Below are 13851 nucleotides of genomic sequence, written 5' to 3'. Positions count from 1 at the left end.
GCTGATTGCTTGAAGCTTAGTGTGAGTGTGTAAAGTGGGAGTTTTGAACGAAAGTTAACTAACTATTTACATGTCTTGTATCTTGCACAGTTGTTCGAATCGGATAAATGATAATAATCTATAGCTAGGGTTTCTATTGCGAGCTTATCGACTTTGCTTTGAGATTCTCTTTGAAGAAGAGCAAATATTCTTGAGACTTATCTTTGCTTTTATTCGTAATAACCGCACAAAAAATATATCGTATTGATTAATGCACAAACCGCCTTGCAAGCCTACTCAATGTAGATGTCCTCGATGGGATAAGCGGTTTCAATGAATTTCTGATAGAATCGCTGGAAAGCACGACTGAAAGAAGGAGTGTTACCATGTTATTCGGGCGTGTTTGGGGGTGGCTGCTTCAGGACTCACCCCACTGCCTCGGCCACCGGTCTGGTGGACTCCGAGCCCTTGAAGACGTGGCAGGCGAACCGCTGAACCGTGGGATGTTTGGTGATGAAGCCAATGAAGCGGTGATCGCGAGGGTGAAATGCGCAGAAGGAGACGTTCTTCAGGGAGTAGAAGTAGTCGATGCAAGGTTTCTTGTCCTTTTTGTTTTGCTGTTTCAGGAAATCGGATTTTATATCGGTTATTAATGGAAATGTATGTTGTAGTGATAAGGAACTAGGTATCCTACTCACATTCGGGCCCGATCGATCCACCATGCGCAGTCCCTGGTCGGAAACCTCCAGGATGCAGGTCTGTCCGGTCGGTGAGTTGCCGTACTCGCCGACAATCTTGCGCACCGCCTGGCAAACGACTCCGGTGCCCTTGTGCGCCAGCGTCTCCACGGATCCGAGGTAGCCCAGCAGGTAGCGCTCCTTCTTCACCAGCTGCACTGTGGGATCGAACTCGTTGTAGTCCAGGTCCACGGCGTAGGCCGAGGGGAAGATGCCCTGCCTTCCGGTGCGGAGATTCACGCCCTCGCACCACAGGTCCTCGGCCTCCTTCTGCACGTAGATGGCGTCGCCGATCTCCAGCTCGATCTCGTCGTGGTGCCGCGGCACAAACTTGTGCAGACCACGGTGCGTGGCCTCCAGCATCTCCAGCTGGCCAAAGGGCACGCCGCCAAAGGGAGGCGGAAAGGGGGACTGCGAAACGGGAGACGTGATCTGCGGCGACATGCTCTTGAAGTCGTTGGGCGAGTGCGCCGTGCTGTGACCACTGTCCACGTCGCCCAGACTCTGCATCCTCTCCGAATCCGGACTGGAGTCCTCGTCCATCAAGTAGCCGCATTTGAGGGACAGAAATGAGCGCTGTTGTCCACTGCGAACTGCTGGAGGGATTCCCCCACCACCACCGTTGCGGAACTCATCCGCCAGGGAGCCAAAGTTGGAACCACCTAGAAGATGCAGAATGGAAGCTGCAACGAGGCCATGAGTGGGTTAGCCCGAAACTACGAAGGGATGTTAAGAAGGAGTATCCGGTTTCCAAAATAGGATATGAACCAAATACTAGTTTTGAAAACCGGCAGCCCCTGAAACTATTTGCATGCAGGATACTCTAGCCAGGAACTAAGTCTTCAATACACTTACATTTCTTGTTTTTCGGTATTTCCGGCAACTTGCGACGACGTCGCGTGGCAGCTGTATTGGGTGCCAGCAGATCTGTGCTGGCTCCAATGGTCACAGGAGCACTGTTGCCACCCAATCCACTGGTGTCCATGCCCAGGAAGCCTCCAATCGCATCCTGGTGGTTCAACGGATGATGTCGGTGCGAATTAAAAGAGTCGTTTGTGTCCAGGGAGCCGTCCGAGGACAGAGTGACTTTCAGCCCGTCGCCTAGCTCATCGTCCTCCACCTGACGCATCTTGGGCTCGTGTTCCACAAGACCAATGCCATCCTCCTGATCCGAACCGTCGCCATCGCTCTTCGAGGAGTGCGAGTCCTCCAGGTCATCGTTGGGAATTAAACTGTGAAAAGGGCTTTACTGATGAAACTGAACTCATGCCATCGCACAGAAATCACAACGAGTTTGGAAAAATTCATAGGGATGTCCAAAGGCATGCACTCATCAGGAATTCGTTGCATACTTTTAAACAGTTTCATGGGTGACTTTTGTGCTTCTGTGGCGAACATTTCCCTTCAAGGATACCGAACCAGTTTCAAGGGGTGCTCTTCAGGACACGTGCACACGTCTTTGCTACAGCAAGCCTCGCCAGATTGATTCTTACCACAGCCTTTCACCTTTCAACTTACGAGTAAAATGCATGGGGATTATTCTTCTTGCTGCCTGCTCCAGATCCGAAGCCAGCAATCGTATGGGGCTCAAATATGGGCCTGTGGAACTCCTCGAATTCGCTGTCGGCCATGTCGTTTGGGGACCAGGGTCCGACCAGCTGCCACGCCCTCCACTACAGGCCAGCTGGGGCTATCAGTTAGTCCGTGTGAACTGCTTTTGGTTGGATTTTCACTGGAGTCCTGCTCGCGCTACAGTTTTTGCCAACGGAGTCACTTTTTTCACTTCACATGCGAAAATCGATAATTTCCTTGACGTTGCTGGCGTACTTGAGTGCCCCCGTCTGAATTCCAGATGTGAGTGGTGCCAAATCAGAAATAGTGGAGGCCCAAGCCAGGGAAATTTGGGACTTTCAGCTGTCATCCGCAAGCTCTCTCTTTCTCTCTCTCTCTCTCTTGCTGGTGAGCCAAACTTGTTTTTGTTTACCGCTGGCAGGGCAAAGGTTGGGGGGTCAGCGGCTTTCACTCTCTCCTGGGGGTTGACAGGAAGCGCGCCTGCGCAGTGAGTCACTTCCGCTCCCCGTTTCCAATGGGGGTGACTTGCGAATTGCAATGCTGTTGCGCTTTGGCACGAACTGCCAGGAGCGGATCTAGAAAGTGGGGTGTGGTCACCCCCGCTGGGTAATCTTATCGGACATATATTTATATTTTTTATTTTATCACGTATATGTGTTTCTTTTCTTTGAAAATTAATCAGTCTCTTTGTAAAAGTATGTCGCTGGCCAAGTTAAACCTATTTTATACGGAAAAATCTCGACTTGTGTTAAAAAAAACCATATTTTTTCCATAAAATGTGAAAAAAATATCCAATTGCGGCATGTTATACCTTGTTTAACTCGTAATCAAATTCTAAATCAAGCTGCATTTCAGTCCTAAAAAAAATTTTTAATTAATTTTTTTTTCAAAAAATTGTGATGTAACCCCTTACAAAAAATGAAAAAATCAAAAAAAAAATTTTTTTTTTTCGTAAGCAGATATAGATATTGATGAATAAGATTGGACAAAACAGCAATTATATTGGTTTTAGAATCATTTCTGACCAAGATTTGATAGGATATGTAATCCCTAGCCATGTGATCATTGTAACTGGGGAAATGGAAATCGCCAGTCTGCCATGACTTATCTAAAAAGAGAAATTTTCTTACCGATAACTCAGGTGATCCGGTCCAATGCAAAGTTCTCACACAATGGTTGCTGCAACGACTTGCTCAAGGACGACATCACCCAGTCTGTGAGGTGTGCCCAGATGGTCCTGGCACAGCAGGGATGGTCCGCCTTGTCTTCGGGCTCCCCGCCTGCAGTGGAAACCCGCCATCGATCAACAATTGCTGACCTTGATTTTTATTACTTAACACTTTTGAATTTTATTTGTATCCCATATTTTCTGCAAAGAATAATAAATTAATCTTTGAAAGAATTGATATATGTATGTTTGATAAACAGATTTAGTTGTATACCCTCAATAAGAACAGCTGGTGTCTTCTTTGCAACTCAACTCACCATGGGCTCTACACAGCTGACCGAATATAATTCTTATCGTGGTGGGTAACTGCTAGTCCATTAATCAGAATTTCAATATTTCCTCGGGTATAAATAAGAACGAAGATCCGGCGTAGGCAAGCAATACTTCATCGACATCCAACCAATTCACAATGAGAGCCCTGCTGGCAATCTGCGTCCTGGCACTGGTCACTCCAGCTGCCCTGGGTCGCACCATGGATCGCTGCTCACTGGCGCGCGAGATGGCCAATCTGGGTGTTCCTCGGGACCAGTTGTCCAAGTGGGCGTGCATTGCAGAGCACGAGAGCTCCTACCGCACCGGAGTGGTGGGGCCTCCCAACACCGATGGATCCAACGACTATGGCATTTTCCAGATCAACGACCTCTACTGGTGCCAGCCGTCCAGTGGAAAGTTCTCCCACAATGGCTGCGGTGTGAGTTGCAACGCCCTCTTGACCGATGACATCAAAAGCTCCGTAAGATGTGCCCTAAAGGTCCTGGGCCAACAGGGCTGGTCAGCCTGGTCCACCTGGCACTACTGCAGTGGGTACCTGCCCTCGATCGATGATTGCTTTGTTCAATTCGATTCCTTCAATTCCTTGAATTCTCTCAACCATGGACACTTCAAAATGTAATTGCGTTACAAAACAATTATGACTTTTTAATACGTATACGTTGATTCACGGTATACATATAAAAGTATATATCTGTTACGTATAAATCAAAGATAAGCGACAGCGAATAAAATTAGTCATTGGAATTTTGAACGGAACCATAATATATAGGAAGATAATTACTATATACTGTAAACTATATATACAATTCTATATACTATTTATATATATATACATATACATTATATATATACATATACATTATATATACATATACATTATATATACATATACATTATATATATTCAGAGACACTCTAAAATCTTAAAGTACGTTCTTAAAGCAGACACATGGACATGTTGTTTCTTAAGTGTTGATAGAATTACCCCTTCCAATCCCCGAATTAAAACCGAGTCACAGTTTAGACCCCCATTCAAATTAGATGTCTAAGTTAATTATTCCGAAATCAAGAGCTGCCATTCATCGTGACCTCGACTCCGTTCCGGGCTCCATCTCCGTCTGGCTGTCTTCACGTCGGCGGAGTGGGGGACGTCCTGCAGCCCTTGGGGCAACCATAAATCCTTCAGCTCGTGGGCAAATAGAAAGTGGATGGCTCCTGGGAGCCAGTCGTTTGTCGGTCAATCAGTTAGCCAGCACCATTAAGTTGATCGCCTCAGCTGATGAGTTGGGGTGGAGTGCTGCCCACGCATGTGTTTAGTGGGCCTTTCGCATATTTTAATAGTCAAGTGGCAGTGACTCTGGCTCCCAGCCGGACCACCCGGCCCACCCACCGCTTTTCCCGTCTTTTCCGCCTCCCCTGGCGCTATTTGCTTTTCTCGAAGCTCAAACAAAGGCCCAAAGAAGCTGGCGGAAAGAAATTGCCATTTATCTACTATTGACTCTGTGGAAGCATCAAGTGGTTGGTGGCCGTTGGCTGGAAAGCGTTCTTCCTTTATAGCCCGACTTGACTTGGCCAACTACCTAACAACCCATTTATTTGTCGCACGCTCTGCACTCCTCTTAACTTCGTATTGATTTTATAAAACGGGAGTTCCCCGATTTCTACGTGGGTTTCACTAGTTCCTGCTGTACCAGCATAAATTAAACGCCTGTATTTAAAAGTCAAGCGCAATGTCTGGCTATCTGTCCACCAACCCTGGTCCCGTGACTTTTCCTCATTCGTTTGGAAGCTGTTGCTGCTGATTAGAAAGTGAATTTACGCTCATGGGCCGAGATCTGTATACCCTCAAATATGTTCCCCATATCAATATATTACAATTAATTCACTTGTGTAATTACATAACTACCATAGAATTGATATATAATGTTTTCCACATGAACTGGTGTAAAAATAAATTTACATTTGCTGACCAAAACAAACTACTTTAAATATAAGAAGGACTTTCTCAGTGAGGGCACGGTGACGTCATGCGTTAGCGATTTGGCCTGACTCCAACATGATTTGGCCAATCAGGACGTGCCACCCTAAAAGGAGGTGGGTCCTCTGAATAGAACAGAAAAACTCACTTGTAGCTTTTATATCCTTGAACGAATTTATCTCGCCACGCACACTTAATAAATACAATTGAATATGTATCTCCTGTGTGCCTGCGTGTGTGCGAGTCCTGCGGGCTGCCTATAAAAGGACTTTCGCATCCGAGGGATCTTGCAGTTGGCGCTGAGTTGCGCATACGACGCGTGTGCCCGCGGAAATCGAAAACGAGTAGCTACCAAGTGCAGTGCAGTGATGAGTGCTTCCGGGAAGAGTCTTCTGGGCCTGTGGCTCTACAGGAGCGGCGAACAGGAGTGGGCCGTCAAGCAGGGGAGTCCCTTGCACCAGCTTAAAAAGGATTCCACCACATCCGGCTCCACCTCGCATCCAAGTCTCGGAAGGAACGCATCCGCTCCGCCGGAGCCGCCAAGGCTGACCATCGGTGGTGGTGGTCAGGATAATGGAAGACAGCATTCCCCTGGCGAGCGCATCTCCATCATTTTCACCCTGCGGAACCAGGTGGGAAACCTGGCCAGAGCCCTCCAGGTTTTCCAGGAGCTGGGCATCAATGTGCTGCATTTGGAGCTCTCCCCGCTGGAGATGGCCACCAACCAGGCGGATGTCCTCGTGGATGTGGAGTGCGATCAGCGTCGACTCGACCAGGTGGTCAAGATGCTCAACCGGGAGGTCGCCTCTGTGAACTACACTTCCGTGAACACGCAGGGATTGGCCAGGGCTCCGTCGCTATCGGCGTGCTCCAGTTTTGGTGAGATTTTGAAAAAATATTGCCAAACGACTTGGGTTTTAATAACTCCCGCTCACTAGAAAGTTTGTCATATAATTTGTTGTCTTAATATAATTAATTTAGACTTCGGCGACATGGTGTGGTTTCCGCGAAAGATCTCCGATTTGGACAAGGCGCAGAATGTGCTCATGTACGGCTCGGAGCTGGATGCCGACCATCCAGGATTCAAGGACCCCGTGTACCGTAAGCGGCGAGAGCAGTTCTCGGCCATAGCCAACAACTTCAAGCAGTAAGTGTGTGATAATGGATTTCCCAACAGCCGAATCCTCTTAACTCCGCTCCTTGAACCCCGTTTAGTGGCAACCCCATTCCACGTGTGCAATACACACCTGAGGAGGTGAAAACCTGGTAAGTTTTTGATTGCATTTGCATTTGATTGCCACAGCATCGATTTATGTGGGCGGCTTGAAACTTTAACTTCAAAGGGGCACCGTTTTCTTGGAGCTCCACCGCCTCTACGTGTTGCATGCCGTGCCTGAGTACATGGACAACTGGCCGGAGCTGGAGAAGTACTGTGGCTACCGCGAGGACAACGTTCCGCAGTTGCAGGATGTGAGTGTCTACCTCAAGCGCAAGACGGGATTCCAGCTCAGGCCTGTGGCGGGTTACCTCTCCCCAAGGGACTTCCTTTCGGGACTCGCCTTCCGCGTGTTCCACTGCACCCAGTACATCCGGCACTCCTCGGATCCATTCTACACACCAGAACCGTAAGTTTAATCGAATATGTAGTATACGAAAATGTAAGTTTAAGATTGTGAATCATGGAAAAATTGTGTGGCACACTTTTATTTGCTTCGCGATGGATCTGAATATAAGGCATACTTTTAGCTGGATGCGAAATGTTACTTGAGTGACAAGGTCTTATACGATTCTGCAGATAGATTTTCAAGAACGAAGTGAATCTTTTTGACTGACTCACCTGCGTTTTATTCGCATTTCCAGGGACTGTTGCCACGAGCTACTGGGCCACATGCCCCTGCTGGCCAACTCCAGTTTTGCCCAGTTTTCGCAGGAGATTGGCCTGGCATCTTTGGGTGCAAGCGACGCGGATATCGAGAAGTTGGCTACGGTGGATATTCCAAGAGTGTTCAATTCTTCCCCATTTTATACGTTGTTTTCCCTAACAGCTCTACTTCTTTACTGTGGAATTTGGGTTGTGCAAGCAGGCGGACAGCACATTTAAGGTATATGGAGCCGGACTTTTGAGCTCAGTGGCCGAGTTGCAGCACGCCATTACGGCGGAGAATAAGATAAAGAAGTTCGACCCGGAGGTGACGTGCCAGGAGGAGTGCATCATCACCTCCTACCAGAATGCGTACTACTACACCGATTCCTTCGAGGAGGCCAAGGAGCAGATGAGGTGGCTTGGCTACACTGGAAACCACATTTCAAATAAATTAATTAATCTTTGCTTAAAGAGCTTTTGCCGAGAGCATCCAGCGGCCATTTGGAGTGCGCTACAACCCGTACACGATGAGTGTTGAAGTCCTGTCGAATGCCAAGAAGATCACAGCGGTGGTCAGCGAACTCAGAGGCGATCTCAGCATCGTCTGCTCGGCCCTGCGAAAGATCTCCGCCACGGACGAGAATCTGGATGTGGACAGCATCGCTAACATGCTCCACAACAGCCTGAATGTGAGAGGTGGAGCTTCTGGCGGAGGCGGAAGTCCGTGCAGCCCGGACAACTCGGATAACTCTACGGCGGAGGGAGATTAGGAATGAAAATGGACAGCAAAGAAACCTATAGGGAACAGATTCTCGGGACCACAGAGCAGTATAATTCACTTGACAAAAAAATAAAATATTATCGGTCATCTTTTGAGTATTCAAAAATCCATGTTAAACTATCGTGTAAACAGAAGTTCTATATATACAAAAATATATATACAAGCTCAATATATTAGGCAAATCTTTTTATGAAATCTCAACAAAATATACTCAAATTGTAGGGAACTAGACAAATTATAATACCCGCGAAGTCTCCGATAAGAACTTATTGTATTTCCGGAAGGAAGCCAAGTGAATTGTACTGCAGATACACCTTTTAAATATGCACATGTATCTTTATCTATGTCTAGCAGTTGTTTATTCAGATCTTAAAGCTATGTAAAAACTAAAGTAACAATAAAGTGCAACCTCTCGGTGCGCTGTCCTACTACTCAATATCCCACATCCTAATCCTACTTGTAGATCATATCACAGTCGCTATTGATGAGCAGCTTCTTGCTCATGTAGCTGGTGAGGCACTGCACCAAGAAGTTGGGAATGGTCCAGAGGTTGAAGCTGAGGGCCAGGAGTCGCCATTGCCGGAGGATGAGCCGGATGTCGGATAGCCAGACGAAGCGGTGGCCCACTCTCTTGGTGACCTGGCTAGTGACGCCCCTGACCAAGCCCCCCGCGATACCGGAAACGCTGACTCTCCGCCGCTTGGTGGGGGATCCTTCCTCCGACCCGGACCCGCTTCCGGAATTCTGTCGAGAGTGGGTGCGGGATCGGGAGCCGGGGCTATTGCCTCCGGAGGTCAAGTACTTCTGATCGTATTCCGGCTTGAGGTCGACGCGTGGCGCTATTTGGATGCGGTCCACTGTGTCGCAGATCTCCGCATTGCTGATGAGGATGCCCGCCACAATGTACATCATCTTGAAGACCCTGTTGAAAGGAATACCCGTGGAATTAGTATTGGAGTTCGGCTCATCAGAGGGAACACGAAACGCACCTCACAGTATGTGACATCATCTTGGCTGTTTAGAAATGGCTGTGTCCGTAGTGCCGTATTTTTGTCTATCTGATTTGATTTTATTTTATTGCCTGCACTCTTATCAGTCACTGCGTGTTTTATTGCCGATCTGGTGATGTATTCACTGGTAGTTTCTATGCTCGGCACGTGGATCTGTTTATTTGCACTGATCGCGAACCGACTGGTCTGCTCCGCTGCTGAAATCCAACTGAACTCGAGCTGTTTTCAGCCCGGGGCGACCTGCCACTGATAAGCCCCACATACACGTATGGATAAGCCATGTCCGATGCTAATGCTCGAGAACAGAGATATGATCGTTTACTCGTAATGTGTCTGCACCAGGTACTCTCCTCTCCCAGTCGAATCGAGTTGGCTTCTCTCTGTTGGACATGGGCGATAAGGCTGACATTCGGCTTATCGATCAATTTTATGGATCACTTTTCTACGGCCGGCGTCAAAATAACTCTGAATCGCTTGGAAACTACGTAATGTTTGCTGTACGCCGTGTACCTTGGACCCCGAATTGGATGAGTAGGCGGCGGATCGCCGTCCGTGGTGATTACCCGTTATAATGGGGTCTGGTCTGGGTATATCGCATGAACAGGGTCCGTGGTCTGATACTGCGGCCTTATCGCGCTCATACTTCTAGTTCACCTTTACTCTGCGCAGCGGTTTTGTGTTAATTCCATCATCGTCACTTTCAACTATTTAATTTTAGATTTCGGCTATGCCACTGCTTCTCTACAAACTGAGATAGCCAGGGCGCACATCCTTACATTCGACACTAGTCTGGAACACTGCTTACTTCGCTTGAGTTTCCCTGTTCCACCACCATGTGTGAAAAGCTTTCGCGATATAAGCAAAACTTAGTAACGAAAGCTCATTCGTTATAGCTCTTGTGTTACCTCTGACTTTGATTATGGACAGGAATGTATATATAAACAAACACCGAATTATTGACTACTAAGAATGTTTCTTCTTGATTTGAAATCACACTTAAATCTATTCCTATAAATTATACCATAATAAATTTAGATGACTCAGGGCTAGAAGAGCTAGTTAAGATTATTCTATAAATCACCGTTAAGTGTACTAATGAATTACCAAGTATTTAAAGCTTAGAGTATCAGGATGTCTTGACTTCTTTTACAAAGAATGACTTTGAAATAACATATTTGCTACATCGAATCCGCCCCAAAAACATGCTTCTTACTAAGTGTTACCTATGATGTCAGAAGTGACAAGTTTATGTTGCTGGAATGTCCAATTGCAGCCCACTTGACTTGCCAAATTAAGTGGGGCTCCACAATTGACTGCCCAGAATTAATTTGTGCAGTCATTCGATTCACTTTCTTCACCTTGCGTCGACAATAAACGCCTCGACAGCACTCGGTCTTGTGCCCGACCACAAAACCATTTAATTTGTTGGTCGAAAACCTATAACAATAATTGACTTTGTTCCGCCCCGAAACTCCGAGGCCCAGACACACTCCTCGCAAAGGTGTCCTGCCGAAATTCTTGAGCAACACTCCGGCCGAGAGACTTTCCCACATAAATTATGCAGGACCTGACCACTGGCGCCTGTCGACAGGAAAGTCGCAATGCAGGAGCAGGAGCGGGAATCCTGTGAAACAAGATTATTTACAAAATGCCCAAGCCACAGAATCTTAAACACAGCAAAGGTCCTTTTGGGGGGCGGAAGAAAAACAATTTTCACAAAACACAGATTTCTAGAGCACACAAACGGAAGGCAAACAAACAGACGAACAAACACACACACACACACCAAGTTTGTCAGAGAGGCAGACAAGTCTGAGCTGCCAAAAGGTATTCCCCAAGAATGTCTGAGGGACCGGGTCCTGATTTGTCCCCCCGTTCACACAGACACAAAGGAGCCAGTCAGCCAGTCAGCCAAACAGCCAGCCAGCCAGCATCGTGCACACAAATGGAGACGTTATCGTCCTCATCACTTGGCACCGTCTTGGAGCAGGAAGCCCCAGCACCACATGGCCAGCACCACAGCCAGACGACCTTGACACACACAACGTCTGTGCTTCTGAAAGCTCATTCAAGTGTCCGGTCTGAAAAATGGCCACCTCCTGCTACTCCTGCTACTACTGCTGCTCAGTGGGAATGGATGCCAGGGGCATTCAAGGAAGCAGCAGCAGGATCTCTCTGGTCTGCCGGTTAATTGTGGGCCCTCTGCCATCCCGCATGCCATCGCATCCTTCGTCCTTCTTGTTGTTCTGGGCAATAAGCGAACCAACAGCGTCTCCTGGCAACTTGGCAACTTGGCAACTGCAACTGCACTTCTGAGTCCGAGATTTCACAGCTTGGCAGGCACTTTGAGGCCACTTGTTGCCGGATTGGAGCATTGAAATACGAGACTTCTCGGGGTCCGAAGGATAATTGAAGGCCTGCCTTAAAGACGACCGGCAGCAGCAGCTTAAATGCAAATTGGCAGAGGGCAGGCAAATCGCTTAATAGATTGGAGACTGCTCTGCTCGAAATGGAAATTGAAAATAATGAAAATGCATAAAAAAAGGGCGCTGGAGCTCCACGACGAACAGAGGGAGGAGTGTTTTCCCTGGACATGATATATGATGGAACCGCAGGAGCAGCCGCCCAGCAGTCCAGCAGGAAATAATTCCCGATTCTCCGGAGGAGTGGGACATGCAAATATTGAAACGGAGCGATGGCCGGGACAAAGAAATCTAAACAACAACAGCGAAGCATTTTTGGCCAGCCACTAACAATAAATGACGACGGAATCTGGAGTTGGGCGCCGAGGAGTGCTCAGGAGTCCTGCTCCAAACATCGCTGATTAAACGCGAGTGCCACGAATGCGTCGCGAGGTGACGACGACGACATGGACATGGATTTTCGAAGTGGTCTGGGGCTTTTCGGGGGTCTACGTCCGTGTCTACGTGTCCAGACGGGCAGACAGGCTGCAGTTTGTAGATCCCAGTCAGACGGATGTGGCAGGAGATGGAGTTGGAGTTGGAGCTGGAGCTTGAGTTGGAGCTGGAGCTGGAGCTGTAGCTGGGGCACAACCACCCCATGGCTGGAACCGAATCTGAAGCTGGTGATGGAGCTAAAGGACAGCCTCGAGTCTGTGGCAACATTCTGCACAAAGGACCAGAAAAGTGCAGATTGCAAAAAATCAACTACGGCCATATTTGTTGGCCATGTATAGATTCTGGTTTTTTGGGCAAACATTTCCGGATTTTCTTCGTTCTTTTTGCATTTCTCTAATTTATTTCTTGATTTTATTTGTTTCACAACCGACAGCGGCGAGCACTCCGCATGCAAATGATGTTGAATGCGATAAGTGTTCCAAGGGTTGGTCATTCCCATCATTTTATTTTCCAAGTGGAGGGTAAAAAAACACTTGAAAAGTGCAGACAGTGGGGAGCGGGATGGGGGCTGCGTTTGAAATATGAACTTGAGGGACGCGTATTGTCCGCCCAGATTATGGATGGGTGGCACACATACCCGTCACTCCCCGCCCACTGCCCACTACTCATTGCTTTGGCAACATTAGCTGCGAGCTGATTTATTAAGATGTTTTTATTGGGGCGGACACTAATTGCTGGTTAACCCATTGAAGCGCATCTAATGGGGCAAATACGGAGCACTTTAAGCGCAGCCGGCATCTCCAGCGAAGCTCCTCCATATTTCATGGTGAAAAATCAAGTATCCGCCAGGCTGCGCGGCATTGGCAGGCCAGTGCATTAGCATCAGCTCACGTGTCCTTTGTGACAGCGGAAATTCCCCACTATCCTCCGCTCTGCTGGTGCATATAAACCAAATATGTATGTAATTTTTTGCAATTTTCTAACAAAATTTCGCATTTTTTCGTGTTGCTATTTTATTTTGCATGGCTCGTCGGACAGCCAAGGCTGGCTGAATGCCCGACTGGCTGCCTGTCCTGTGATGTCCTTCTTGGATGTCCTGGAAGGAGGCCACTTGGCAGCCGGATCACGTTGGAATATTTTCAATGTCCCGAACGGGATGTGGATGTATGGCGGGATATAATAATTTCATGTGACATGCAGCGGTCTTCGTGCGCTCCTTCCTCCTGTCTTGTCCCTTTGCTGCTTTGATATATAATTTTGCATTTTTTAATGCCTCACTTGCCCCGGGCACCGTGACGTATGTCCTGTACGTCCTGTACTACCTGTGTGCTCTGGTTTTGCCCTCTGCACTTTTGGGCAGCGCATAATCTCATTTAGTTGCTGGCAAAACGCTTTTTAAAATCAAATTTCCGCTAAAACATTTTCTATTTGACATTTCGTTGGCATTTGTGGCTCACAAATGGAAATACAGCCGGGCTCTTTGTCTGTCAACTGGTGAAACAGGATAACAAAAAAATGGGGGGATAGTGGACAGATAAGGAGGGTCCTGCAAGCGAAGCTTGACGGACAATT

General features: G+C 47.6%; 4 protein-coding genes across 6 annotated transcripts; 2 read left to right on the top strand and 2 right to left on the bottom strand.

The window, feature by feature from the left end:
- Nucleotides 1-187: 187 nt before the first annotated feature.
- On the bottom strand, nt 188-3858 carry LOC117139749 (JNK-interacting protein 1). Of its 3 annotated transcripts, XM_033302311.1 has the most exons (7): nt 3774-3858; nt 3419-3657; nt 2235-2863; nt 1572-1948; nt 678-1399; nt 409-596; nt 188-345 (listed from the first exon to the last, which is right to left on the bottom strand). In XM_033302311.1, the coding sequence occupies exons 3-7, from the start codon at nt 2345-2347 to the stop codon at nt 273-275; spliced, it is 1473 nt and encodes a 490-aa protein (XP_033158202.1). In that variant the 5' UTR covers nt 2348-2863; nt 3419-3657; nt 3774-3858; the 3' UTR covers nt 188-272. The 3 variants fall into 3 exon arrangements, with proteins under 3 accessions (XP_033158202.1, XP_033158204.1, XP_033158201.1); XM_033302313.1 differs by lacking the exons at nt 3419-3657; nt 3774-3858 and having other exon boundaries at nt 678-1378; nt 2235-3044; XM_033302310.1 differs by lacking the exons at nt 3419-3657; nt 3774-3858 and having other exon boundaries at nt 2235-3040.
- A 50-nt stretch (nt 3859-3908) lies between these two features.
- On the top strand, nt 3909-4551 carry LOC117139751 (lysozyme X). Its single transcript, XM_033302315.1, has one exon. The coding sequence runs from the start codon at nt 3926-3928 to the stop codon at nt 4406-4408; it is 483 nt and encodes a 160-aa protein (XP_033158206.1). The 5' UTR covers nt 3909-3925; the 3' UTR covers nt 4409-4551.
- A 1583-nt stretch (nt 4552-6134) lies between these two features.
- LOC117139748 (tryptophan 5-hydroxylase 1) lies at nt 6135-8645 on the top strand. The gene is made up of 7 exons (XM_033302309.1): nt 6135-6645; nt 6748-6913; nt 6982-7032; nt 7110-7391; nt 7627-7753; nt 7812-8044; nt 8103-8645. Exons 1-7 carry the CDS (start codon nt 6135-6137, stop codon nt 8398-8400), a joined length of 1668 nt encoding a protein of 555 aa, XP_033158200.1. The 3' UTR covers nt 8401-8645.
- An 85-nt stretch (nt 8646-8730) lies between these two features.
- Nucleotides 8731-10453, bottom strand: LOC117139750. The gene is made up of 2 exons (XM_033302314.1): nt 9401-10453; nt 8731-9333 (listed from the first exon to the last, which is right to left on the bottom strand). The coding sequence occupies exons 1-2, from the start codon at nt 9418-9420 to the stop codon at nt 8865-8867; spliced, it is 489 nt and encodes a 162-aa protein (XP_033158205.1). The 5' UTR covers nt 9421-10453; the 3' UTR covers nt 8731-8864.
- Nucleotides 10454-13851: the final 3398 nt, after the last annotated feature.

This window comes from Drosophila mauritiana, chromosome 3L (genome assembly GCF_004382145.1).
Source record: "Drosophila mauritiana strain mau12 chromosome 3L, ASM438214v1, whole genome shotgun sequence".
Classification (NCBI taxonomy): Eukaryota; Metazoa; Arthropoda; class Insecta; order Diptera; family Drosophilidae; genus Drosophila; species Drosophila mauritiana.
This window is presented reverse-complemented; position numbering and strand designations above follow the sequence as displayed.

Coding starts and splice junctions, on each gene's coding strand:
- LOC117139749 (XM_033302311.1), bottom strand. CDS start 2,347: ATGGCCGACAGCGAATTCGAGGAGTTCCACAGGCCCATATTTGAGCCC. Junction 1,949..2,234: donor AATCCCCATGCATTTTACTC/GTAAGTTGAAAG, acceptor CCCTTTTCACAG/TTTAATTCCCAACGATGACC. Junction 597..677: donor TGGATCGATCGGGCCCGAAT/GTGAGTAGGATA, acceptor TTCCTGAAACAG/CAAAACAAAAAGGACAAGAA.
- LOC117139751 (XM_033302315.1), top strand. CDS start 3,926: ATGAGAGCCCTGCTGGCAATCTGCGTCCTGGCACTGGTCACTCCAGCT.
- LOC117139748 (XM_033302309.1), top strand. CDS start 6,135: ATGAGTGCTTCCGGGAAGAGTCTTCTGGGCCTGTGGCTCTACAGGAGC. Junction 7,392..7,626: donor CCATTCTACACACCAGAACC/GTAAGTTTAATC, acceptor TCGCATTTCCAG/GGACTGTTGCCACGAGCTAC. Junction 7,754..7,811: donor ATATCGAGAAGTTGGCTACG/GTGGATATTCCA, acceptor TTTCCCTAACAG/CTCTACTTCTTTACTGTGGA.
- LOC117139750 (XM_033302314.1), bottom strand. CDS start 9,420: ATGATGTCACATACTGTGAG. Junction 9,334..9,400: donor ATGATGTCACATACTGTGAG/GTGCGTTTCGTG, acceptor TCCTTTCAACAG/GGTCTTCAAGATGATGTACA.